Source organism: Nerophis ophidion, linkage group LG18, assembly GCF_033978795.1.
Source record: "Nerophis ophidion isolate RoL-2023_Sa linkage group LG18, RoL_Noph_v1.0, whole genome shotgun sequence".
In the NCBI taxonomy this organism is placed as follows: Eukaryota; Metazoa; Chordata; class Actinopteri; order Syngnathiformes; family Syngnathidae; genus Nerophis; species Nerophis ophidion.
Window position 1 is genome coordinate 28,385,165 of NC_084628.1, and position 25,249 is coordinate 28,410,413.

At 42.3% G+C, this 25,249-nt stretch overlaps 1 protein-coding gene across 1 annotated transcript in view; it reads right to left on the minus strand.

Annotated features, from left to right (window-relative positions):
• Positions 1 to 25,249, minus strand: part of ryr1b (ryanodine receptor 1b (skeletal)) — a 230,498-nt gene that overhangs the window by 23,521 nt on the left and 181,728 nt on the right. The window contains 9 exon segments of the mRNA XM_061877905.1: positions 1,531 to 1,617; positions 1,681 to 1,855; positions 1,918 to 2,000; positions 4,977 to 6,283; positions 6,342 to 6,423; positions 15,276 to 15,380; positions 15,449 to 15,577; positions 22,117 to 22,205; positions 23,729 to 23,809. Of these exon segments, the coding sequence (XP_061733889.1) occupies positions 1,531 to 1,617; positions 1,681 to 1,855; positions 1,918 to 2,000; positions 4,977 to 6,283; positions 6,342 to 6,423; positions 15,276 to 15,380; positions 15,449 to 15,577; positions 22,117 to 22,205; positions 23,729 to 23,809 (2,138 nt within the window).

Consider the following 25,249-nt stretch of genomic DNA (forward strand, 5'->3'; position numbering starts at 1 on the left):
TGTTGTTGATAATATTCATTTTTGTTTCATTACTTTTGGTTTGTTCTGTGTCGTGTTTGTGTCTCCTCTCAATTGCTCTGTTTATTGCAGTTCTGAATGTTGCTGGGTCAGGTTTGGTTTTGGAATTGGATTGCATTGTTATGGTATTGCTGTGTAGTGGTTTGTTGGATTGATTTAAAAAAATAATAATAAAAATAAATTTAAATAAAAAAAAAATAGATTTTGTAAAAATGAGAATCGATTCTGAATCGCAGAACGTAAACGATTCGATTCGTATTCGAATCGATTTTTTCCCACACCCCTAATATATATACATACATACATACATATACATTTTTTTTTAGGTTGTCCTAAAGAATTTGGAGGTAATCCTCCTTTTTCATTGTCCCATTTACTCTCTGTAAAGCACCAGTTCCAATGGCAGCAAAACAGGCACAGAGCATAATACTACCACCACTATGCTTGACAGTAGGGTGGTGTTCTTGGGATTCATTTTTGTTTCATCTGACCACAGAAATGTTCTCCAGAAGGTCTTATCTTTGTCCATGTGATGTCAGACGAAACAAAAACTGAGCTGTTTGGTCACAACACCCATCAATATGTTTGGAGGAGAAAAGGTGAGGCCTTTAATTCCAGGAACACCAAGCCTACTGTCAAGCATGTGGTGGTAGTATTATGCTTTGGGCCTGTTTTGCTGCCAATGGAACTGGTGCTTTACAGAGAGTAAAGGGGACAATAAAAAAGGAGGATTACCTCCAAATTCTTCAGGACAACCTAAAATTATCTGCCAAGAGGTTGAGTCTTTGGCGCAGTTGGGTGTTCCAACCGGACAATGACCCCAAACACACATCAAAAGTGGTAAAGGAATGGCTAAATCTGGCTAGAATTTAAGTTTTAGAATGGCCTTCCCAAAGTCCTGAAGAAACAAGTCCATGGCAGAAAACTAATACATTTAGCTGAACTGCACCAATTTTGTCAAGAGGAGTGGTCAAAAATTCAAGTACAAGCTTGCCAGAAGCTTGTGGATGGCCACCAGAAGCGCCTTATTGCAGTGAAACTTGCCAAGGAACATGTAAGCAAATATTAACATTGCTGTATGTATATTTTTGACCCAGCAGATTTGCTCCCATTTTCAGTAGACCCATAATAAATTCATAAAAGAACCAAACTTCATGAATGTTTTTTGTGACCAACAAGTATGTGCTCCAATCACTCTATCACAAAAAATAAGAGTTGTAGAAATTATTGGCAACTCAAGACAGCCATGACATTATGTTCTTTACAAATGTATGTAAACTTTTGACCACGACTGTATATGTAAAATACTCCATAAATACAGTGTCAAGTTGTTTACAAGGTAAATTTGCATTCTTCTCCTCCTGGCTCTGTAGCCTCCAAAGTAGAGCATCATAATGTCTACATAAGTGTGAAGTAGAGGTAGGAACCATTTGGCAGATGTTTTAAGGTTCCTCGTTACAGGTTCTGCATGGGTAAAGAAGGCCTGAGATGTTTGATGAAGAAAAAGCAAACCTTGTAGAAGAGCAGGATGAAGTTGAGGGCGAAGGCGATGAAGAGGGCCAGGAAGCGCAGGTTGTAGAAGTTTCTGGAAAGGTAGTTCTAGAAGGAGAGACAGAAGTAGAGGTCCATGGTCTGCACAGGAAGTCATTCTCTCATACTCACCATGAATTTCACCCTCTGAACCTCCAGCTCATTCCACAGCTCAAAGCCTTCCTCTAGCGGCTTTTTCTCCTTCTTGGCCTTCATTTTCACAGTCTTCTCCTCCATTTCTTCGGGTTCTTCCTCCTTCACCTCGGGCTCAGGCTCTGCCTTCTCAGTCTTCTCACGGCTCTCCGTGCTGGGGAGGTGACCAAAAAAGCGTTAAAGTGAAGTAAACGAGTGGACCTTCTCACTACTCACTCTGCCTTCTCTGTCTCTGGAGCTGCTTCTTCCTCAGCTGGTTCCACATGTTCTTCCTCTTCTGGTCCGTCTGCACCATCCAACTGTTTGTAATCACATTATTGACCACAGCGTTAAAGGCCTACTGAAACCCACTACTACCGACCACGCAGTCTGATAGTTTATAAATCAATGATGAAAGCTTAACATTGCAACACATGCCAATACGGCCGGTTTAGTTTACTAAATTGCAATTTTAAATTTAGCGCGCAAGTATCATGATAAAACGTTGCGGTATGATGACGCGTGCGCGTGACGTCACGCATTGTAGAGGACATTTTGGTCCAGCTATAAGTCGTCTCTTTTCATCGCATCATTTCACAGTATTATGAACATCTGTGTTGCTGAATCTTTTGCAATTTTTTCAATTAATAATGAAGACGTGAAAGAAAACACTAGTAACACAATAAGAAGATAAGGGATTTTCCAGAATTATCCTAGTAAATTTGTCTAATAACATCTGAATCGCTCTGCCGTCTATTTTTTTTTTTTTTTCTAGTCCTTGACTCTCACTTTCCTCATCTTCAAATCTTTCATCCTCGCTCAATTTAATGGGTAAATCGTCGCTTCCTCGGTCCGAATCGCTCTCGCTGCTGGTGGTCATGATTGTAAACAATGTTCAGATGTGAGGAGCTCCACAACCCGTGACGTCACGCGCACATCGTCTGCTACTTCTGGCACAGGCAAGGCTTTTTTATTACCGGCCAAAAGTTGCGAACTTTATCGTTGATGTTCTCTACTAAATCCTTACAGCGAAAATATGGCAATATTGCGAAATGATCAAGTATGACACATAGAATGGACCTGCTATCTTGTTTAAATAAGAAAATCTCATTTCATTAGGCCTTTATGACACATGACAGACTGCTCTCACACCGCAGGTGTCACACTCATCAGTTCATGTGTCACATCATTTAAAGTGCTCCCCCACATCATTTCATATGTTCCACCACGTTGTTCACAGTCGTCACCACGTTGTTCACAGTCGTCACCACGTTGTTCACAGTCGTCCACCACGTTGTTCAAAGTCGTTCACCACATCATTCGAGGTGGCCTGCCACATTATTCAAAGTGGTCTTCCAAATGATTCAAAGTGGTCCACCACATTATTCAAAGTGGACTGTCACGTAATTCAATGTGGTTTTCTATATCATTCAGTGGTCCACTACGTTGTTCAATGTAGTCTTCCGCATCTCTCAAAGTGGTCCGCCACTTCATTTGAAGTGGCCTGCCACGTTATTCAATGTGGTCTTCCACATCACCTAAAGTGGCCTGCCACATTATTCAAAGTGGCCTGTCACATAATTCAATGTGGTCTTCCATATCAGTTAAAGTGGCCTGCCACTTTATTCAAAGTGGTCTGCCAATTCATTTAAAGTGGTCCGTCACATTATTCAAAGTGGTCTTCCATATCACTTAAAGTGGTCCGCCATTTTATTCAAAGTGACTTGCTACATTATACAATGTGGCCTGACACGTAATTCAATATGGTCTTCCACATCATTCATTGAGGCCTCCCACGTGACTTAAAGTGGCCTGCCTCGTTATTCAATATGGTCTTCCAAATCATTCAATGTGGTCCACCACATTGTTCAATGTGGTCTTCCACATCACTCAAAGTGGTCCGACACATTATTCAATGTGGACATCACTTAAAGTGGTCCACAATTTCATTCAAAGTGGCCTGACACATTATTCAAAGTGGCCTGCCACATCATTCAATGTGGTCCACCACATAATTCAATGTGGCCTGCCTCATTATTATATGTGGTCTTCCACATCATTCAACGAGGCCTGCCACAACTTTTAAAATGACCTGCCTTGTGATTTAATGTGGTCCGTCCATCCATCCATCCATCCATTTTCTACCGCTTATTCCATTCGGGGTGGCGGGGAGCGCTGGTGCCTTTCTCAGCTACAATCGGGCAGAAGGCGACGTAGATCCTGGACAAGTCGCCACCTCATCAAGGGCCAACACAGATAGACAGACAACATTCACACTCACATTCACACACTAGGGCCAATTTAGTGTTGCCAGTCAACCTATCCCCAGGTGCATGTCTTTGGAGGTGGGAGGAAGCCGTAGTACCCGGAGGTAAACCCACGCAGTCACGGGGAGGACACGCAAACTCCACACAGAAAGATCCCGAGCCCAGGATTGAACCCAGGACTACTCAGGGCCTTCGTATTGTGAGGCAGACGCATTAACCCCTCTTCCACTGTGCTGCCTTCACATCATTTAAAGTGGTCCGCCACATCATTTAAAGTGACCTGACACATTATTCAATGTGGTCTTCCGCATCATTCAAAGTGGTCCGCCACATCATTTAAAGTGACCTGACACATTATTCAATGTGGTCTTCCGCATCATTCAAAGTGGTCCTCCACATCATTTAACGTGGTCCACCACGTATTTCAATGTGGTCCACCACGTCCTTCAATGTGGTCCGCCACATAATTTAATGTGGTCCGCCACATTATTTAATGTGGTCCGCCACGTCGTTCAATGTGGTCATTAAATACGGTCGGCCATATCATTTAATTTGGCCCATCAAGTCATTTAATATGGTCCGCCACATCATTTAATGTGGTCTGCCATATCATTAAGGTGGCCCACCAAGTCATTTAATATGGTCCGCCACATCATTAATGTGGTCCACCACATCATTCAAAGTGATCCTCCACTTTATTTTAGGTGGCCCGCCACGTCATTTAACGTGGCCACCTACATTATTCAATTTGGCTCGTCTCATCATTTACTGTGGGCTGCTACATTATTTAAAGTGGTCCGTTACATTATCCAATGAGATCTTCAACATCATTTAATGGGGTCCACTTACATCATTAAACGTGGCCCACCACGTCATTTAATCTGGCCCAACACATCAATTAATGTGGCTTGCCTTATCATTTAATGTGACTTTCCTTTTCATTTAAGTGGCCCTCTGAGGGATGCCACAATTGGGACATGGCCCTCAATAAACTGGAGTTTGACACACCGTGTGAGACAAACTGCTTACCAACTTCCTCTTCAACAGCGGCGTGCCTTCTGGAGTGGGAGGTTCTTCTGGCGTGGTCTCTCCAAAGTCTCCAAGTCCTCCAGGAGCATTGAAACCAGGCAGGCGTCCACCTTCCCTCTCCTCGCCGTCCTCCTCCTCCTCTTCTCCGCCTCCTGCGTCCAGGACGTCCGTGGCGCCGTCCGAGTCCTGAACCTCCCTGGCCCCCGGCTCAGGCGGCAGGTCCCCGTGGACTTCGTCCTGCGTGGGGTCCGGCATGCTGGCGAGAATCTCTGTCACTGTCATCTTCTTGGCGCCTTCCACCAAGCCCCCGCCAAAGAGCGCCTTCCAAATGAGCGTGAAGAAGCCCTTGCAAACGCTGTATATGGAGACCAGGATGCCCATGAGGACCGTATAGACCAAGGTGACCAGGCCCACCACCATCTCCTTCACCGTCATCTTCCGGAGTTTGCGGTAGCGCCGCCGCAGGTTCCGGAAGGTGAACATGTTGAGGAAGTTGATTACGCTGGTCAGGAAGTCGGCGAAGGCCGAGGCAGACTCCGGGGTTGGTGCTTCTCCGGTGCCTTCCTCCCCATCTCCAGAGTCCTCCACCTCCTCCTCCTCTTCCTCATCGTCGTCGTCTTCCTCCTCTGCGCCATCCCCCTCGGGCTCCGAGATGGAGGCAGCGATGTTCATTTCAAAGATGGTGTCCTCGCAGAAGTTGACAAAGAGCTCCATTTTCTCGCTCTCCCCACCCTCGTTGACCACGTCAAAGATGAACTGCCGCTTGGACTCCCGGACCTGCGGCATCTCCCACTGGTTGCGGTTGGCCTCGCTGATCTCGAAGTAGATGCGCTCGATCTTGCGGCTGGCGCCCATGATCTCGATGCGGCCCAGGAAGGGGCGGAAGTAGTTGAGGACGCTCTCGGCCTGCTCCAGGAAGTTCTGCAGGCGCGTGTCGTGAGGAACATGCTCGGACAGGTTGGTGAGGAGCACGGCGATGTTGAAGCCAATGTCCTTGGCCGGCTCCTGGAAGCGGTCGGCGAACTCCTCGAAGTTGATCATCTCGTTCTCGTCGGCCTCCGAGCAGGAGAGGAGGAACTGGATTTCTGAGGGCGAGTACTGCTTCTGACTGTCCATGGCCTTGGAGAAGTCCTTCTTGGAGATGAGCCCGCGGGGGTCGGTCACGTAGTCGCGGAAGGCGTCGGACGCCACGATGTCCTTCAGCTTGAGGAACATGTCGAAGAACTTGAGGATCATCTCCACGTTGCTGGAAGACTCCACCAGCATGTCCACCATCTGCCTGGCGATGGTGCCGTTGACCACGTTGCCTGGAAGCAAAGGCGGTTTTGAAGGACACCAGAAAGAGGAGACTGACGTTTCACTGACCTTCCAGCAGGGACAAGAGCATCACCACCATGTCTTTCTGCAGGTCCAACAGCTCCTTCAGCAGCCCGATTTGGCTCGAGTCCTGCAGAGAAGCCCAGACAAAATAAAACAAATAGTACAGAGAAACTATGCCCTCAGAGATGTTCCTTCTGAGGGAGGAGTTGTTGAGAACATTGAGAGACCGATCTCACAAGAATGATCTTGGGGTTTGCATTTTTAAAGAAGAAAATCCTATTTTTACACGAGAACACAAATGAAAGCCATACAGAGGAACTCAGGTGACATCGTCGGCCTTTATCTGTTTATCAGGACTACAGCCTGGGAGCAAGGGAGCAAGTACGAGGAACATTAAAGCAGGAACTTACTGAAGACCTGCACCACCACAAGTGTGGAAGACCTGTCTAGGGAGACTATGCTCTTCTCTCATCCCCCAGCCCTCCAAAATCAAAGAGATCTTCCACACCAAACTCCCCTGATTGTGCCTTTAGTGACCGAACTGTGCTTACTGGGAACAGAAAGGGGTCTTTCTCAAAGTGCAGCAATACCCCGGTTTAGCTTCGTGATCGTGTAATACATTTTTCCCACTTCCGATACAATACCGATATTGGAGCTTTGAGTATGGCCGATACGGATATTGACCTCATACGATTCGGAATCATGCAATTTAGTAGTGTGGAATGTAAGAAAAGCCAAGTGAAATTAATCAACCAGAAAACAATGGAAAAACATAATGATGCGGACACGTTTGTTACTGGATACTTTATATTCTGCCCTGAAAACTTTTTATGTGTAAGTAAGGTGCAACTATAATTATTTGATACTTGTTTAAATTGACACATTTTAGACTTCAGTCATTATTACCTACGTCTAGCTTGTGCGTGTGCTTTGCCGTTGTGTAACTGCTAGCTCCTGATAGCCTAAAGCCTAGCATGTTTACCTTTTATAAATGACTTTAGTAAAATAGAAGAAATTGTGTGTTTATGGGAGGACATTTAGATGTTAACTGTCTGTCCAGCTTTGTACAAGTAAACACTCTGCAGGACTGCTTGCATCGCACATGGTGTTGCATACAAGTAAACATGCTGCAGGACTGCTTGTATCGCACATGATACCACACACAAGTACATACGCTGTAGGACTGCTTGTATCGGAAATGATACCACACACAAGTACATACGCTGCAGGACTGCTTGAATCGCACATGATATCACACAGAAGTAAACCTGCTGCAGGACTGCTTGTAGGGCTGCGAATCTTTGGGTGTCCCATGATTCGATTCAATATCGATTCTTGGGGTAGCGATTCGATTATATAGCGATTTTTTCGATTCACTGCGATTCTCGATTCAAAAACGATATTTTTCCGATTCAAAACGATTCTGTATTCATTCAATACATAGGATTTCAGCAGGATCTACCCCAGTCTGCTGACATGCTAGCAGAGTAGTAGATTTAAAAAAAAAAGCTTTTATAATTGTAATGGACAATGTTTTATCAACTGATTGCAATAATGTAAATTTGTTTTAACTATTAAACAAACTAAAAATATGACTTATTTTATCTTTGTGAAAACATTGGACACAGTGTGTTGTCAAGCTTATGAGATGCGATGCAAGTGTAAACCACTGTGACAGTATTGTTCTTTTTAATTTTTTTTTTATAAATGTCTAATGATAAAGTCGAGGGATTTTTAATCACTGCTATGTTGAAATTATAACTAATATTGATACTGTTGTTGATAATATTCATTTTTGTTTCACTACTTTTGGTTTGTTCTTTGTCGTGTTTGTGTCTCCTCCATTCCGCTCCTGTATTGCAGTCTGAGATAAGCACCAGCGCCCCCGCGCGACCCTTAGGAATGGATAAGCATAGATATGGTATTGATGGTATTGTTTTGTTGGATTTAATTTATTATAAATAAATAAATAAAAAATCCATCCATCCATCCATTTTCTACCGCTTATTCCCTTTGGGGTCGCGGGGGGCGCTGGTGCTTATCTCAGCTACAATCGGGCGGAAGGCGGGTACACCCTGGACAAGTCGCCACCATCGCAGATCGATTTTTTAAAAATGAGAATCGATTGTGAATCGCACAAGAGAATCGCAATTCAAATTCGAATCGATTTTTTCCCACACCCTTAACTGCTTGTATTGCACATTATATCACACATTTGGTGCTAAAATACAGTCTTAACAAGCTGCTACGCTTCCTTCTGTCTCTGTCAGTACTCTCTGCAGCACCCAGCATGGTCCCACTCACAGAATAATCTGATTGGTTACACGCAGAGCGGTAACAGCCAATCAGCGGGACGTATTCAGAGCACATGGAGTCACTGCTCAAGACACAGGCGAGACGGTGGAGTGAGCAGATAGGTGTTTATCAGACAGCGGACTCTCCCCAAATTCTAATAAACACCTCCCAGTCAGTTACTACTAACATCACTATGAGACCATTGACGTTCTAGAAACAAACGGCAGCTCTGCTCGCTCGCGGTCCTTGAGGTGAAGGCTAATTAGCTTATAGCATAATGTTAGATAATTTTAAGGTGTGTGTGAGTGCGTGTGTGTGCGTGCGTGCGTGTGTGTGTGTGTGTGTGTGTGTTACGGACAGCAAAGCGCAGTCTGTCTGTTATTTCACTTGACCTTTTTCTGTGTTGATTAAGCTGTGTTGAAGCAGAAAAAAACAACATTATTTTAAATGAAGAGTTTCCTGAAGCTGTCTCTGATAGTTGATATAATAATGTAACTGCATCATAAAGCCTACATGAACTCCATGGTGTTCCGGGATGAATAGTCTATCCTATTGCTATTGTACTATTTTTTCAGCTTTAGTTACATTAATCATTACCAATGTAGCAGCTTTGTTTTGAATGGCAGGGTCCCTGCTATCACATGTTGATAAAAATATATCATTTACATAATAAAAATCAATTACAGGCTTCCAAAATGCTGTAATAAATTAAGCATGATGAGTTGAGCATGTGTCAGCATGTGGTCCCACTTTTAACTCTTTTTTTGAAACACTTATTGCAAACGCTTACTTACAATAAGTCATTAATTTGACGTTGTAAAGCATTATTTTGAATTAGTAAGCCATTATTTTGTCATTATTTTGATTCAGTAAATTACTAAGTCATAATATGACGTACTTAGTATCTCAGGTAACTAGGACTGTTTTGTTTTTACTTTACAGAAAAAATATTGAGCTATATATCGTATTTCGCCATTCAGCAAATGGAGCGGAAAACACAACCACAAGTTGTAGGCTTCTTCATGTGAGGACTACAGACTTCACAGCAGTCTGTAGTCTATTTCCCCCCAGGCTGTGGTGGCAGCGACGAAATGGAGACGTGATGGCGACAGGCCGAGTTACACCGATTCTTACACCCACCTCCCCCTGGAGAGTCACCACCTTAACTAACACATTTTCTGGGGGAAACACTATATATATAAAGTATATATATATATGTATATATATATATATATATATATATATATATACACAGTATAAATATATGTGTATATACATCATATATATATATATATATATATATATATATATATATATATATATATATATATATATATATATATATCCATCCATCCATTTACTACCGCATATTCCCTTTTGGGGTGGCGGGGGGCGCCTTGAATTGCCGCCGAGGTGCTAATTAATTTAAAACCTCTTCTCACTCCTGCGCTTACCAAAGGCATGCGGTAAAAGTAAGCATGCGCTAATTATTTTAAAGCCTATTCTCACTCATTTACTTACCAAAGGTATGCAGTAAAAATTTGAGTGGGATGTAAGCTTGGACCTTAAATCCTACTGAGTAGCTCTTAATCTTCTTCCCTTTATGCGATTTCAAATTACCGGTATTGAAATCAGCCTCCTCCATTTTAAAAATGATGACAGGGGAAGTGTCACGAGTTTGACCTGGTGGTAATACTAAGCATGCGCTAATTATTTTGGGAAGCGAGTTTGACCCGGCAGTAATTCAAGACAGGCGCATACTATATGCCCTGCGACAATATTATATATATATATATATATATATATATATATATATATATATATATATACATATATATACACATATACATATATATACATATATATATGTATATATATGTGTCCAAGATGGCGGCGCCCGGAAGGGTTGCGACATCGAGGAGCTCCTCCTAAATATGGAACATTTGGCAGAAATACCGGACAATTCTACAAAATTTATGGCTGGCTCACATCGTGGTCACTCCGTGATCACGTACGACCGCCAGACACTTCTGGATGTGGACATATCGGGCCGTTTTGGACTGATAGACGGGTGCTTGGTAGACCTGCTAACTAGCACGGGAATACGTCGACGGCTACATCCAGCGGCCTGTGAAGCAGGGGAGTATAGTAGCAGCGGGGGCCGTCTACGGAGCAGACGCCAGCGGTGTGATCGGAAACGCGGATGCCGAGCGGGGCTAAAAACAAAGCAGAAGGCTAATCCCCACAGAACACCACTTCCCTCCATCCTGAAGCCGGATTTAAATGGAAGATGCGAGACTACTGGTCTGGGTAAGGAGTCAGTTAAATTAGAATAAGTTTTTTCTGCTTTGAGTGTTTCAGAGTTGGACATGTGTTTTACTGAGGTGGCTAACTATGATGCGTGCAGTTTATCAAAGCAACAAACAAACAATCGGAAAATTCCCGTCGTATCAATTCCTAGATATGGTCGTAATTATACTAAATGCACTGGGCATAATAAACACAACATTATTAATATTGCTACTATGGATAATTTGATAAAAAATTCCTTAAAACAGCCCACTACCTGTAATATAGGTTTTTTAAACATAAGATCATTGTCTCCCAAAACGTTGTTAGTTAATGATATCATCAGAGACAACAATCTTAACGTCATTAGTCTCAGCGAAACCTGGCTTAAACCAAACGACTTTTTTGCGCTAAACGAGGCATGTCCTCCTAACTTTACACATGCGCATATTGCCCGTCCTCTGAAAAGGGGTGGGGGTGGGGGTCGCACAAATATACAACGAAAACTTTAACCTTAGTCCTAACATAAATAATAAATATAAATCGTTTGAGGTGCTTACTATGAGGTCTGTCACACCGCTCCCTCTACACCTGGCTGTTATCTACCGCCCCCCAGGGCCCTATTCGGACTTTATCAATGAATTCTCAGAGTTCGTTGCTGATCTAGTGACACACGCCGATAATATAATCATAATGGGGGACTTTAATATCCATATGAATACCCCATCGGACCCACCGTGCGTAGCGCTCCAGACTATAATTGATAGCTGTGGTCTCACACAAATAATAAATGAACCCACGCATCGCAACGGTAATACGATAGACCTAGTGCTTGTCAGGGGTATCACCGTTTCCAAAGGTACGATACTCCCGTATACTAAAGTATTGTCCGATCATTACCTTATAAAATTCGAGGTTCAGACGCATGTTCGGCAAACTAATAAAAATAATAACTGCTATAGCAGCCGCAACATTAATACGGCCACAACGACACCTCTTGCTGACCTACTGCCCTCGGTAATGGCACCATTCCCAAAGTATGTGGGCTCTATTGATATTCTCACTAACAACTTTAACCACGCCCTGCGCGAAACCATTGATAACATAGCACCGCTAAAGTTAAAAAAGGCTCCAAAAAAGCGTACCCCGTGGTTTACAGAAGAAACTAGAGCTCAGAAATTATTATGTAGAAAGCTGGAACGCAAATGGCGCACGACTAAACTTGAGGTGCACCATCAAGCATGGAGTGAAGGTTTAATAACTTATAAACACATGCTTACCTTAGCTAAAGCTAAATATTACTCAAATCTCATCCACCGTAATAAAAACGATCCTAAATTTTTGTTTAGTACGGTAGCATCGCTAACCCAACAAGGGACTCCTTCCAGTAGCTCCACCCACTCAGCTGGTGACTTTATGCAATTCTTTAGTAAGAAAATTTAAGTCATTAGAAAGGAGATTAAAGACAATGCTTCCCAGCTACAACTGGGTTCTATTAACACTGACACGATTGTATACACGGCGGATACTGCCCTCCAAAATAGTTTCTCTTGTTTTGAGGAAATAACATTAGAGGAATTGTTACAACGTGTAAATGGAATAAAACAAACAACATATTTACTTGACCCACTTCCTGGGAAACTGATCAAGGAGCTCTTTGTATTATTAGGTCCATCAGTGCTAAATATTATAAACTTATCACTTTCCTCGGGCACTGTTCCCCTAGCATTCAAAAAAGCGGTTATTTATCCTCTTCTTAAAAGACCTAACCTCGATCCTGACCTCATGGTAAACTAACGACCGGTGTCTCACCTTCCCTTTATTTCAAAAATCCTCGAAAAAATTGTTGCAGAGCAGTTAAATGAACACTTAGCGTCTAACAATCTATGTGAAACCTTTCAATCCGGTTTCAGGGCAAATCACTCCACGGAGACAGCCCTTGCAAAAATGACTAATGATCTATTGCTAACGATGGATTCTGATGCGTCATCTATGTTGCTGCTCCTCGATCTTAGCGCTGCTTTCGATACCGTCGATCATAATATTTTATTAGACCGTATCAAAACACGAATTGGTATGTCAGACTTAGCCCTGTCTTGGTTTAACTCTTATCTTACTGATAGGATGCAGTGTGTCTCCCATAACAATGTGACCTCGGACTACGTTAAGGTAGCGTGTGGAGTTCCCCAGGGTTCGGTCCTTGGCCCTGCACTCTTCAGCATCTACATGCTGCCGCTATGTGACATCATACGCAAATACGGTATTAGCTTTCACTGTTATGCTGATGACACCCAACTCTACATGACCCTAAAGATGAACAACACACCGGATTGTAGTCAGCTGGAGGCGTGTCTTAATGAAATTAAACAATGGATGTCCGCTAACTTTTTGCAACTCAACGCCAAAAAAACGGAAATGCTGATTATCGGTCCTGCTAGACACCGACCTCTATTTAATGATACAACTCTAACATTTGACAACCAAACAATTAAACAAGGCGACGCGGTAAAGAATCTGGGTATTATCTTCGACCCAACTCTCTCCTTTGAGTCACACATTAAAAGTGTTACTAAAACGGCCTTCTTTCATCTCCGTAATATCGCTAAAATTCTCTCCATTCTGTCCACTAAAGACGCTGAGATCATTATCCATGCGTTTGTTACGTCTCGTCTCGATTACTGTAACGTACTATTTTCGGGTCTCCCCATGTCTAGCATTAAAAGATTACAGTTGGTACAAAATGCGGCTGCTAGACTTTTGACAAGAACAAGAAAGTTTGATCACATTACGCCTGTACTGGCTCACCTGCACTGGCTTCCTGTGCACTTAAGATGTGACTTTAAGGTTTTACTACTTACGTATAAAATACTACACGGCCTAGCTCCATCCTATCTTGCCGATTGTATTGTACCATATGTCCCGGCAAGAAATCTGCGTTCAAAGGACTCCGGCTTATTAGTGATTCCCAAAGCCCAAAAAAAGTCTGTGGGTTATAGAGCGTTTTCATTTCGGGCTCCAGTACTCTGGAATGCCCTCCCGGTAAAAGTTTGAGATGCCACCTCAGTAGAAGCATTTAAGTCTCACCTTAAAACTCATTTGTATACTCTAGCCTTTAAATAGACTCCCTTTTTAGACCAGTTTATCTGCCGTTTCTTTTCTTTTTCTCCTATGTCCCACTCTCCCTTGTGGAGGGGGTCCGGTCCGATCCAGTGGCCATGTACTGCTCGCCTGTGTATCGGCTGGGGACATCTCTGCGCTGCTGATCCGCCTCTGCTTGGGATGTTTTCCTGCTGGCTCCGCTGTGAACGGGACTCTCGCTGCTGTGTTGGATCCGCTTTGGACTGGACTCTTGCGACTGTGTTGGATCCATTATGGATTGAACTTTCACAGTATCATGTTAGACCCGCTCGACATCCATTGCTTTCCTCCTCTCCAAGGTTCTCATAGTCATCATTGTCACCGACGTCCCACTGGGTGTGAGTTTTCCTTGCCCTTATGTGGGCCTACCGAGGATGTCGTAGTGGTTTGTGCAGCCCTTTGAGACACTAGTGATTTAGGGCTATAGAAGTAAACATTGATTGATTGATTGATTGATTGATATATATATATATATATATATATATATATATATATATATATATATATATATATATATATATATACATATATATATATATATATATAAATAGATATTAGGGGTGTGGGAAAAAAACTATTTGAATGCGAATCGCGATTCTCACGTTGTGCGATTCAGAATCGATTTTTTTTTTTAAATCGATTTAAAAAAAAAAAAGTTTTTATTTATTTTTTTTTTAATCAATCCAACAAAATACTACACAGCAATACCATAACAATGTAATCCAATCGCAAAACTAAACCTGACCCAGCAACACTCAGAACTGTAATAAACAGAGCAATTGAAAGGAGACACAAACACGACACTGAACAAACCAAAAGTAGTAAAACAAAAATTAATATTATCAACAACAGTATCAATATTAGTTATAATTTCAGCATAGCAGTGATTATAAATCCCTCATTGACATTATCACTAGACATTTATAAAAATAAAAAAAAAGAACAATGGTGTCACAGTGGCTTACACTTGCATCGCATCTCATAAGATTGACAACACACTGTGTCCAATGTTTTCACAAAGATAAAATAAGTCGTATTTTTGGTTCGTTTAAGAGTTAAAACAAATTTACATTATTGCAATCAGTTGATAAAACATTGTTCTTTACAATTATAAAAGCTTTTAAAAAAAAATCCACTACTCTGCTAGCATGTCAGCAGACTGGTGTAGATCCTGCTGAAATCCTATGTATTGAATGAATACAGAATCGTTCTGAATTGGAAAAATATTGTGACGAGAGGAAACACAGGTGGTCCTACCTGAGCGAGTTTCATCATCATGTGAGCGAAAACGTGCAGGAAGCCCACCACGGCGTCCCACAACCTGCTGTGGGCCAGAGACTGCTGGTTGCCCGTGCACGGACCCTGACGGACACACACGGTACAGGCTTGAACGCCGCTCTTTTTTTCAGGCGGCGTCAGAAGTCTCCTACCTGGATGTACTCTGTCAGGCTGTTGAAAACCTGCTTAGCCACGGTCATGGCTTTGGAGAAGTTCCTCTTGCCCGGCTCGTCAATGATGTCCTTTCCCGAGTAGTACCAGTAGAAGTCGCTGATGGACTCCTGCACAACAACAATGGGCCATCTCAACAATCATCATCATTTCTCACGCACTTTTCATCAAACAAAGTTCCAAAGTCGGAGGACACATCAAAAATTCCACTTTGAAATATTTTGAGGAAAATATTGCATATTTTGTACCATAAAAAAACCCCAGAAAAACATTAAAAAAAACTTAACGAATAGATTTGAAGTTGATCTTGAGACTTAAGCTTTAAAAGTTGATTTTTTTTTTTCCAACAATATGACTCCTGAGAGACAAAAAGCAGGGGAAAACACCCATTAAAACAGTGGTGTCCAAATTGCGGCCCGTGGGCCATTTGTGGCAGGTAGCTAATTTTTTAAGGGCCGCCAGAACATTTTAAAAATACTAATAAAAAGATATATATATGTTAAAAAATGTAATAAAAGAGCAAACAGGTAAAATGTAACAAGAAAAAGTTGCAATGTGGACTCTAATAACACAAAGCCGCCATGCTTTTTTTCTCTAAAACTGCTTAAAAAATAATATTGAATCAAAATCAATGTTCAAAGATGATAAAAAATTCTACTTTGAAATATTTTTAAAGGAAAATATTTCATATTTTGTGCCATTAAAAAAAACCCATAAAACATCTTTTAAAAACTTTTAAAAAAAACTTTACGGGTAGATCTGAAGTTGATCTAGAGACTTAATGTTAAAACTTAAAAAAAATCTTCCAATTATATGACTCCTGAGAGACAAAAATCAGGAGAAAAACACCTATTTAAACAGGGGGAACATTTTAAAAATACTACTAATAAAAAAATATACATTAAAAGGTGTAATAAAAGACCACACAGGTGAAATGTAACCACAAAAAGTTGCAATGTTGACTCTAATACCACAAAGCTGCTATGTTTTTTTCCCTTAAAACTGTCATTGATTAAAAAACAATAACGGATCAAAATCAATGTTTCAAGGTGATCTATTCAAAGCTCAAAGACTTATATGAAGAAGACAAATCATGCACCCAGATTTCCCTCGCCCGGACGCGGGTCACCAGGGCCCCCCTCTGGAGCCAGGCCCGGAGGTGGGGCACGATGGCAAGACCCTGGTAGCCGGGCCTGTTCCCATGGGACCCGGCCGGGCACAGCCCGAAGAGGCAACGTGGGTCCCACCTCCAATGGGCTCACCACCCATAGCAGGGGCCATAGAGGTCGGGTGCGATGCGAGCTGGGCGGGAGCCGAAGGCAGGGCACTTGGCGGTCCGATCCTCGGCTACAGAAGCTAGCTCTTGGGACGTGGAACGTCACCTCACTGAGGGGGAAGGAGCCTGAGCTAGTGCGCGAAATGGAGAAGTTCCGGCTGGATATAGTCGGACTCACTTCGACGCACAGCGAGGGCTCTGGAACCACTTCTCTCGAGAGGGGCTGGACTAGTGAGAGGCGACGAGCTGGGGTGGCAATTCTTGTTGCCCCCCCGGCTCAAAGCCTGCACGTTGAGAGTTCAACCCAGTGGACGAGAGGGTAGTCTCCCTCCGCCTTCGGGTGGGGGGACGGGTCCTGACTGTTGTTTGTGCTTACGCACCAAACAGCAGTTCAGAGTACCCACCCTTTTTGGGTACACTCGAGGGAGTACTGGAAAGTGCTCCCTCGGGTGATTCCCTTGTCCTACTGGGGGACTTCAACGCTCATGTTGGCAACGACAGTGAAACTTGTAGAGGCCTGATTGGGAAGAATGGCCGCCCGGATCTGAACCCGAGTGGTGTTTTGTTAATGGACTTTTGTGCTCGTCACAGATTGTCCATAACAAACACCATGTTCAAACATAAGGGTGTCCAAATGTGCACTTGGCACCAGAACACCCTAGGCCGCAGTTCCATGATCGACTTTGTAGTTGTGTCATCGGATTTGCAGCCTCATATTTTGGACACTCGGGTAAAGAGAGTGGCGGAGTTTTCTACCGATCACCACCTGGTGTTGAATTGGCCGCGATGGTGGGGGAGGATACCGAACAGACCTGGCAGGCCCAAACGGAATGTGAGGGTCTGCTGGGAACGTCTGGCAGGGTCTCCTGTCAGAGAAAGTTTCAATTCCCACCTCCGGAAGAACTTTGAACATGTCACGAGGGAGGTGCTGGACATTGAGTCCGAGTGGACCACGTTCCGCACCTCTATTGTCGAGGTGGCTGATTGGAGCTGTGCCCGCAAGGTAGTTAGTGCCTGTCGTGGCGGTAATCCTAGAACCCGTCGGTGGACACAGGCGGTGAGGGATGCCGTCAAGCTGAAGAAAGAGTCCTATCGGGTTCTTTTAGTTCATAGGACTCCGGAAGCAGCGGACAGGTACCGACAGGCCAAATAGTGTGCAGCTTCAGCAGTTGCGGAGGCAAAAACTCGGGCATGGGAGGAGTTTGGGGAAGCCATGGAAAACGACTTCCAGATGTCTTTGAAGCGTTTCTGGACCAACATCCGCTGCCTCAGGAAGGGGAAACAGTGGACTGTCAACACCGTGTATGGTGCGGATGGAGTTCTGCTGACTTCGACTGCGGACGTTTTGGATCGGTGGAAGGAATACTTTGAAGACCTCCTCAATCCCACCAACACGTCTTCCTATGAGGAAGCAGTGCCTGGGGAATCTGTGGTGGGCTCTCCTATTTCTGGGGCTGAGGTTGCTGAGATAGTTAAAAAGCTCCTTGGCGGCAAGGCCCCAGGGGTAGATGAGATACGCCCGGAGTTCCTTAAGGCTCTAGATGCTGTGGGGCTGTCTTGGTTGACAAGACTCTGCAGCATCGCGTGGACATCGGGGGAGGTACATCTGGATTGGCAGACCGGGGTGGTGGTTCCTCTCTTTAAGAAGGGGAGCCGGAGGGTGTGTTCCAACTATCGTGGGATCACACTCCTCAGCCTTCCCGGTGAGGTCTTAACAGGTGTACTGGAGAGGAGGCTACGCCGGATAGTCGGACCTCGGATTCACGAGGAACAGTGTGATTTTCGTCCTGGTCGTGGAACTGTGGACCAGCTCTATACTCTCGACAGGGTCCTTGAGGGTGCATGGGAGTTTGTCCAACCAGTCTACATGTGCTTTGTGGACTTGGAGAAGGCATTCGACCGTGTCCCTCGGGAAGTCCTGTGGGGAGTGCTGAGAGAGTATGGGGTATCGGACTGTGTGATTGTGGCAGTCCGCTCCCTGTACGATCAGCGTCAGAGCTCTGTCCGCTTTGCCGGCAGTAAGTCGGACCCGTTTCCAGTGAGGGTTGGACTCAGCCAAGGCTGTCCTTTGTCACCGATTCTGTTCATAACTTTTAAGGACAGAATTTGTAAGCGCAGTCAAGGCGTTGAGGGTATCCGGTTTGGTGGCTGCAGAATTAGTTCTCTGCTTTTTGCAGATGATGTGATTCTGATGGCTTCATCTGGCCAGGATATTCAGCTCTCACTGGATCGGTTCGCAGCAGAGTATGAAGCGACTGGGATGAGAATCAGCATCTCCAAGTCAGAGTCCATGGTTCTCGCCCGGAAAAGGGTGGATTGCCATCTCCGGGTTGGGAGGGAGGACCCTGCCCCAAGTGGAGTAGTTGAGGTACCTCTGAGTCTTGTTCACGAGTGAGAGAAGAGTGGATCGTGAGATCGACAGGCAGATCGGTGCAGCTTCTTCAGTAATGCGGATGCTGTATCGATCCGTTGTGGTGAAGAAGGAGCTGAGCCAGAAGGTAAAGCTCTCTATTTACTGGTCGATCTACGTTCCCATCCTCATCTATGGTCATGAGCTTTGGGTTATGACCGAAAGGACAAGATCACGGGTCCACGCGGCCGAAATGACTTTCCTCCATCGGGTGGCGGGGCTCTCCCTTAGAGATAGGTTGAGAAGCTCTGCCATCCGGGAGGAGCTCAAAGTAAAGCCGCTGCTCCTTCACATCGAGAGGAGCCAGATGAGGTGGTTCGGGCATCTGGTCAGGATGCCACCCGAATGCCTCCCTAGGGAGGGGTTTTGGGCACGTCCGACCGGTACGAGGCCACAGCGAAGACCCAGGACACGTTGGGAAGACTATGTCTCCCGGCTGGCCTGGAAACGTCTCGGGATTCCCCGGGAAGAGCTGGACGAAGTGGCTGGGGAGAGGAGCGTCTGGGCTTCCCTGCTTAGGCTGCTGCCCCTGCGACCCGACCTCGGATAAGCGGAAGAAGATGGATGCATGGATATTCAAAGCTTCAATTCAAAATTCAAAAATTCCACTTTGCAATATTTTTGAGGAAAATATTGCATTTTTTGTGCCCTAAAAAAAAAGTTGTATCTGACAAAAGGCCATAAAACATAAAAAAAACGTTGATCTGAAGTTGATTTAGGGACCTAAGCATTAAAATAAAAAATAAAAAATTCCAAATATATGAATACTGAGAGACAAAAAGCAGGGGAAATACACCCATTAAAACAGAGGGTGTCCAAAGTGCGGCCCAGGGGCCATTTGGAGCAGGTAGCTAACTGTTTAAGGGCTTTTTAAAAAATACTAATATTTAAAAAAACTTTTTTTTTTAATATTACAAACTGTAATAAAATGGCAAACAGGTGAAAGGTAACAAGAAAAAGTTGCAATGTTGACTAATAAGTTATTTTATTTAATACTGCTGCTCAAAAAATAATAATTAAAATCAATGTTATGAATTATTGACCTATTTAAGGCTCCAATTACTTCACATCCAATATTCCATTTTGGAAATATTTTGGAGGAAATTATTGCATATTTTGTGTTTGGTGTGAAAAAAAAAGTTTTCTTTGACAAAAGGGGCATAAAACAAATAAATTGTAAAAAAAACAACAACAACAACAAAAACCTAACTAATAACGGATAGATCTGAAATGGATCTAATGACTTTAGTGTTGAAAGTAAAAAAAAAAAAAAAAAATGTATTACTTTTAACACTTTTATGAGTTTGGTTCTTTAGGATTAGCTAGTTTTTGTTTAACTGTGATTGCTCAAGAAAAAACACTGAATCAAACTATCAGTGTTGTTATGAATTATTGACATATTGAGGAATCCAATTACTTCACATCAAATATTCTACTTTGACATTTTTCGGGGGGGAAACATTATAGTTTGAGTTTTTTTACATAACAATTGGGTTTTCTTTGACAAAAAGAGCATAAAACCAATTAAAATAAAAATTCTAATCGACCTAAATCCGATATTGATCGAGAGACTTTAGTGTTGAAAGTAAAAAAATATATATATTAACACTTTTACGAGTGAGGCCCATTTGGGTGCCCAAGAATTTTAGTGAGATTTATTTTGTTAAATTTTCATTGTTTAAAAAAGAATAAATCAAAATCAATGTTATGAATATTATAAATACATGTTATTTATGAATTATTGACATATATAAGGCTCCAAATACATCACATCAACTATTCCACAATTAAAATGTTTTGGTTATGACATAACAGTGGCCTAGTGGTTAGAGTGTCCGCCCTGAAATCGGTAGGTTGTGAGTTCAAACCCCGGGTGAGTCATACCAAAGATTACAAAAAAATGGGACCCATTGCCTCCCTGCTTGGCACTCAGCATCAAGGGTTGGAATTGAGGGTTAAATCACCATAAATTATTCCCGGGCGCGGCACCGCTGCTGCCCACTGCTCCCCTCACTTCCCAGGGGGTGATCAAGGGGATGGGTCAAATGCAGAGAAAAATTTTCACCATACCTAGTGTGTGCGTGACAATCATTGGTACTTTAATCTTTAAACATAAAAACAGTAACTTGATATAGAGCTGCTATTGATCTAAATCAGGGGTGTCCAAACTATTTCCACTGAGGGCCACTCTGAAAATTCAAAGCATGTGGGGGCCATTTTAATCATTTTCATTTTCAAAACCAATACTATAGATTTTTGTTTACTTTTATGGCCCTCCCTTAACGCTTCAATCTCTTTTTTAACTTCTGATCTATCTGTCCATATGAAATTGATGCCCCTTTTGATAAAAAAAACATATTTTTTTATGGAAATCACACAAAATATGCAAAAAAAAAATTCCCATGAAAATGTTCCAAGTGGAATATTTGATTTAAATAATTGGAGACTTCAATAGCTCAGTAATTCATAACAACATTGATTTCGATTTTTTATTTAAAGGGGCGGTGTGGCGCAGTGGGAGAGTGGCCGTGCGCAACCCAAGGGTCCCTGATTCAAATCCCACCTAGTATCAACCTCATCACGTCCGTTGTGTCCTGAGCAAGACACTTCACCCTTGCTCCTGATGGGTGCTGGTTGGCGCCTTGCATGGCAGCTCCCTCCATCAGTGTGTGAATGTGTGTGTGAATGGGTAAATGTGGAAGTAGTGTCAAAGCGCTTTGAGTACCTTGAAGGTAGAAAAGCGCTATACAAGTACAACCCATTTATCATTTATTTATTTATCTAATTTAAATTTTTTCACACTAACACTCCAAGTGATCCAAAAGGATCCCACTCATAAAAGTGTTGGAAATAAGTCATACTTTTCTTTTTCTTACTTTCAACGCATGAATATCAAAATGGCCCCCACATGCTGTGATTTACCAGTGTGTGGCCCTCATTGGAAATGGTTTGTTGTCACTCACCTGGAGTCTCAACAGGTAGTCCACGGTGCAGATGATGACATTGATGGTGGTGGTGCTGCCCGTCTGAGTCCTCAGGTAGTTCTGGAAGTCTAAAGGCACCAAGAGGTGTGCACAGGTGGAGAGGATGTAGGGCAGAGGTGTTAAACTATTTGTGGGCCCCCATATAACTTTATCTGACCTGCCAGTCTTATATTGTGACCCACTATGTCATTTTAGGTTGTTTGTCACAATATGTTATTTTATGTTTGTCCATGTCATTTTATGTGTTTCTCCATGTTATTTTATGTGTTTGTTCATATTATTGCATGTGTTCCTCCATGTTATTTTATGTGTTTCTCCATGTTATTTTATGTGTTTGTTCATTTTATTGTATGTGTTCCTCCATGTTATTTTATGTGTTTCTCTATGTCATTTTATGTGTTTCTCCATGTTATTTTATGTGTTTGTTCATTTTATTGTATGTGTTTCTCCATGTTATTTTATGTGTTTCTCCATGTTATTTTATGTTTCTCCCTGTCATTTTATGTTTTTCTCCATGTTATTTTATGTGTTTCTCCATTTTATTTAATGTGTTTGTTCATTTTATTTTGTGTTTTTCCATGTTATTTTATGTGTTTCTCTATGTCATTTTATGTGTTTGTCCATGTTATTTTGTGTTTCTCCATGTTATTTATGTTTTTCTCCATTTTATTTTATGTGTTTCCCCATGTTATTTTGTGTTTCTCCATGTTATTTTATGTGTTTCTCCATTTTATTTCATGTTTCTCCATATTATTTTATGTGTTTCTCAATTTTATTTTACGTGTTTGTTCATTTTATTTTGTGTTTCTCCATGTGATTTTATGTGTTTCTCCATGTTATTTTATGTGTTTCTCCATTTTATTTAATGTGTTTGTTAATTTTATTTTATGTGTTTTTCCACGTTATTTTATGTGACCCGCCACTTCATTCAACATCACGCACCACATAATTTTTCCTGGCCTGCTACGCCATTTTGTGTGCTCGGCCACACCATTACAGTGGCCCACCATATTCTGTAATTGTTTTTGGTTTACCACTTTAGATCATGATGCTCATTTGATCGCTTCTGACATGTTATCTTACGTGGCTGAGCGGATAAAACGCCATCATTGTACATCACTACCACATCATTTTATCTGGTTTGCCAATTTAATTGGAGCAGCCTGCCACGTCTTGTATGTGTCCTGCAAAAGGCTGAAAATGAAAAAGCTCCTTTTGGCTAAATGCATTTGGTTTTTGACATTTGACAGAGAAAACCAGAATATTTGTTACATTTGAGGTGATATATTCTGTACTTAGGTGTATTTTACCAAGCGAAAAAACCGTACTTTGTTTTTTTTGTTTCACTGTAAATGTGTGGCTCTTTTCTTATGCTTGCAGAGCACTTGGCTTGTTTTTAAATATTATCTGATCATGCAACAAAATATTTGAAGCATTTCTCTTTTTGTCACCCTTATGATGCTTTTAAAGCGTCTCATACCTCAATCTGAATACAATAATAACGAGGCTCCTATACATTTATATTCATATATAATTACTTTCTCAAGCGGGCAGCCTTGATCGCAATAAAAAGGAACGCGTGGCCCCTCACCGTTGTTGTGGCCCTCACACAGCAGCTGCAGGAAGCGGAAGAGGTCGCAGGTGAACTCATCATCCGCCATCACCTTCTCATCTGAAGGAAGGAAAGACAGTTGATGTTCAGTGTGGATCGATGTCAAACACAAACACGGCAGCCATTAGTGTGTTAGTATTCCACTTCTTGAGCAGAATTAAGACAACTGTTTCCTACAATGACTTGCAGCAGCGTAGAAGCAGCACACACAATAATGAGGCGATGAAACAACTCCGATAACTTGAGGACAGATCGACACAACTGTAAAAGATGCCAGGTCTGTTCCTAACATGCTCATATTGAAACCGCTGTCAGACTGCCGACTACGAGTTTGGCTCAATTGACATTGACTGTATTTCTAAAATATATTTGTTATACACTTAAAAGAAAGTAGAAGCCCAACAAAGGTCCTTAAAAAATACAACAATGTCCCTAAAAGGGGACTGGCATGAGAGCTAGCTAGCTGAGCGGACCTCAAACAAACGTTTCCTGTCATGAAGCTTCATATTATCCACAATGAATGGTAAAATCATGGCATGATAACTTAAAAATAAAGACAACTTAAAAATTGTTTTCTTCGTCTTACTTTGGAGAACTAGCACATTCTGAAAATGCACAGATTACCAATAATTTTCTTGGCAAAACACTTCCAGTTCGATGAAAGTTCTGAGGAAAAAATGGTGCAGTTTCCAAACCACCATGAAGAACACAATCCATTTAGATGTACTCAGTGTATTTACAAAGCCATTAAACTTTAAGCACTTCCTTTTCAGAATTCTCATGTTGGCAGTCCACCGCTGAAGACATGTTTGGAAAAGTGACCGCCACATTACTGACATCCGCAACTGCCACAACACAGTCATTTAGCATCATTCAAATATTACAATTATAAAAATTCAAACAATTGTCAAAATGAAACCATGACATCTGAATTAAAACGGTAGCATGAATACAAAGGTAACCAGTGTCAACATGGTGGATTTAAGCGTAAAATAAAATAAAACAAATGTAGAAACAGACATTTTTACAATGGAGTTCAGGGTGCACATCGTGCCGTCAAACAACTGCAAGCACTGCATTGAACTCTAACTCCAAAGATGGTCATGTTGACTTAAGTATTTGCATCTTACCGTTTCCTTATGTTAACTGTTGACTGGATCATTTACAATAAAATAAGTTATTGTGTGTCGCTACTGTATTAGTCTGCCGCCTGCCACAAAAGGAGCAGTTGATTTTTTGAACCTGCGCTGATTAGAGAAGCAGCAGCCAATCCGTGGGGCGCTTGAAATTAGCGGACTTGTCATCTTTAAACAGGGATGTGTGACGTAGGTTACACTTGAATTGCTATTGTGACATCCAGTGGACACATTTAGAACAGCAGCTTCTTTCAATAAAAACATTTTTATACTTAGCAAACTCATCTTGTTCGCCGTACGTTTGTCACCACTGGTTTAAAACTTTTTAAAGTATTTTTCTTAAGAACGTCATTTTTATATTTGT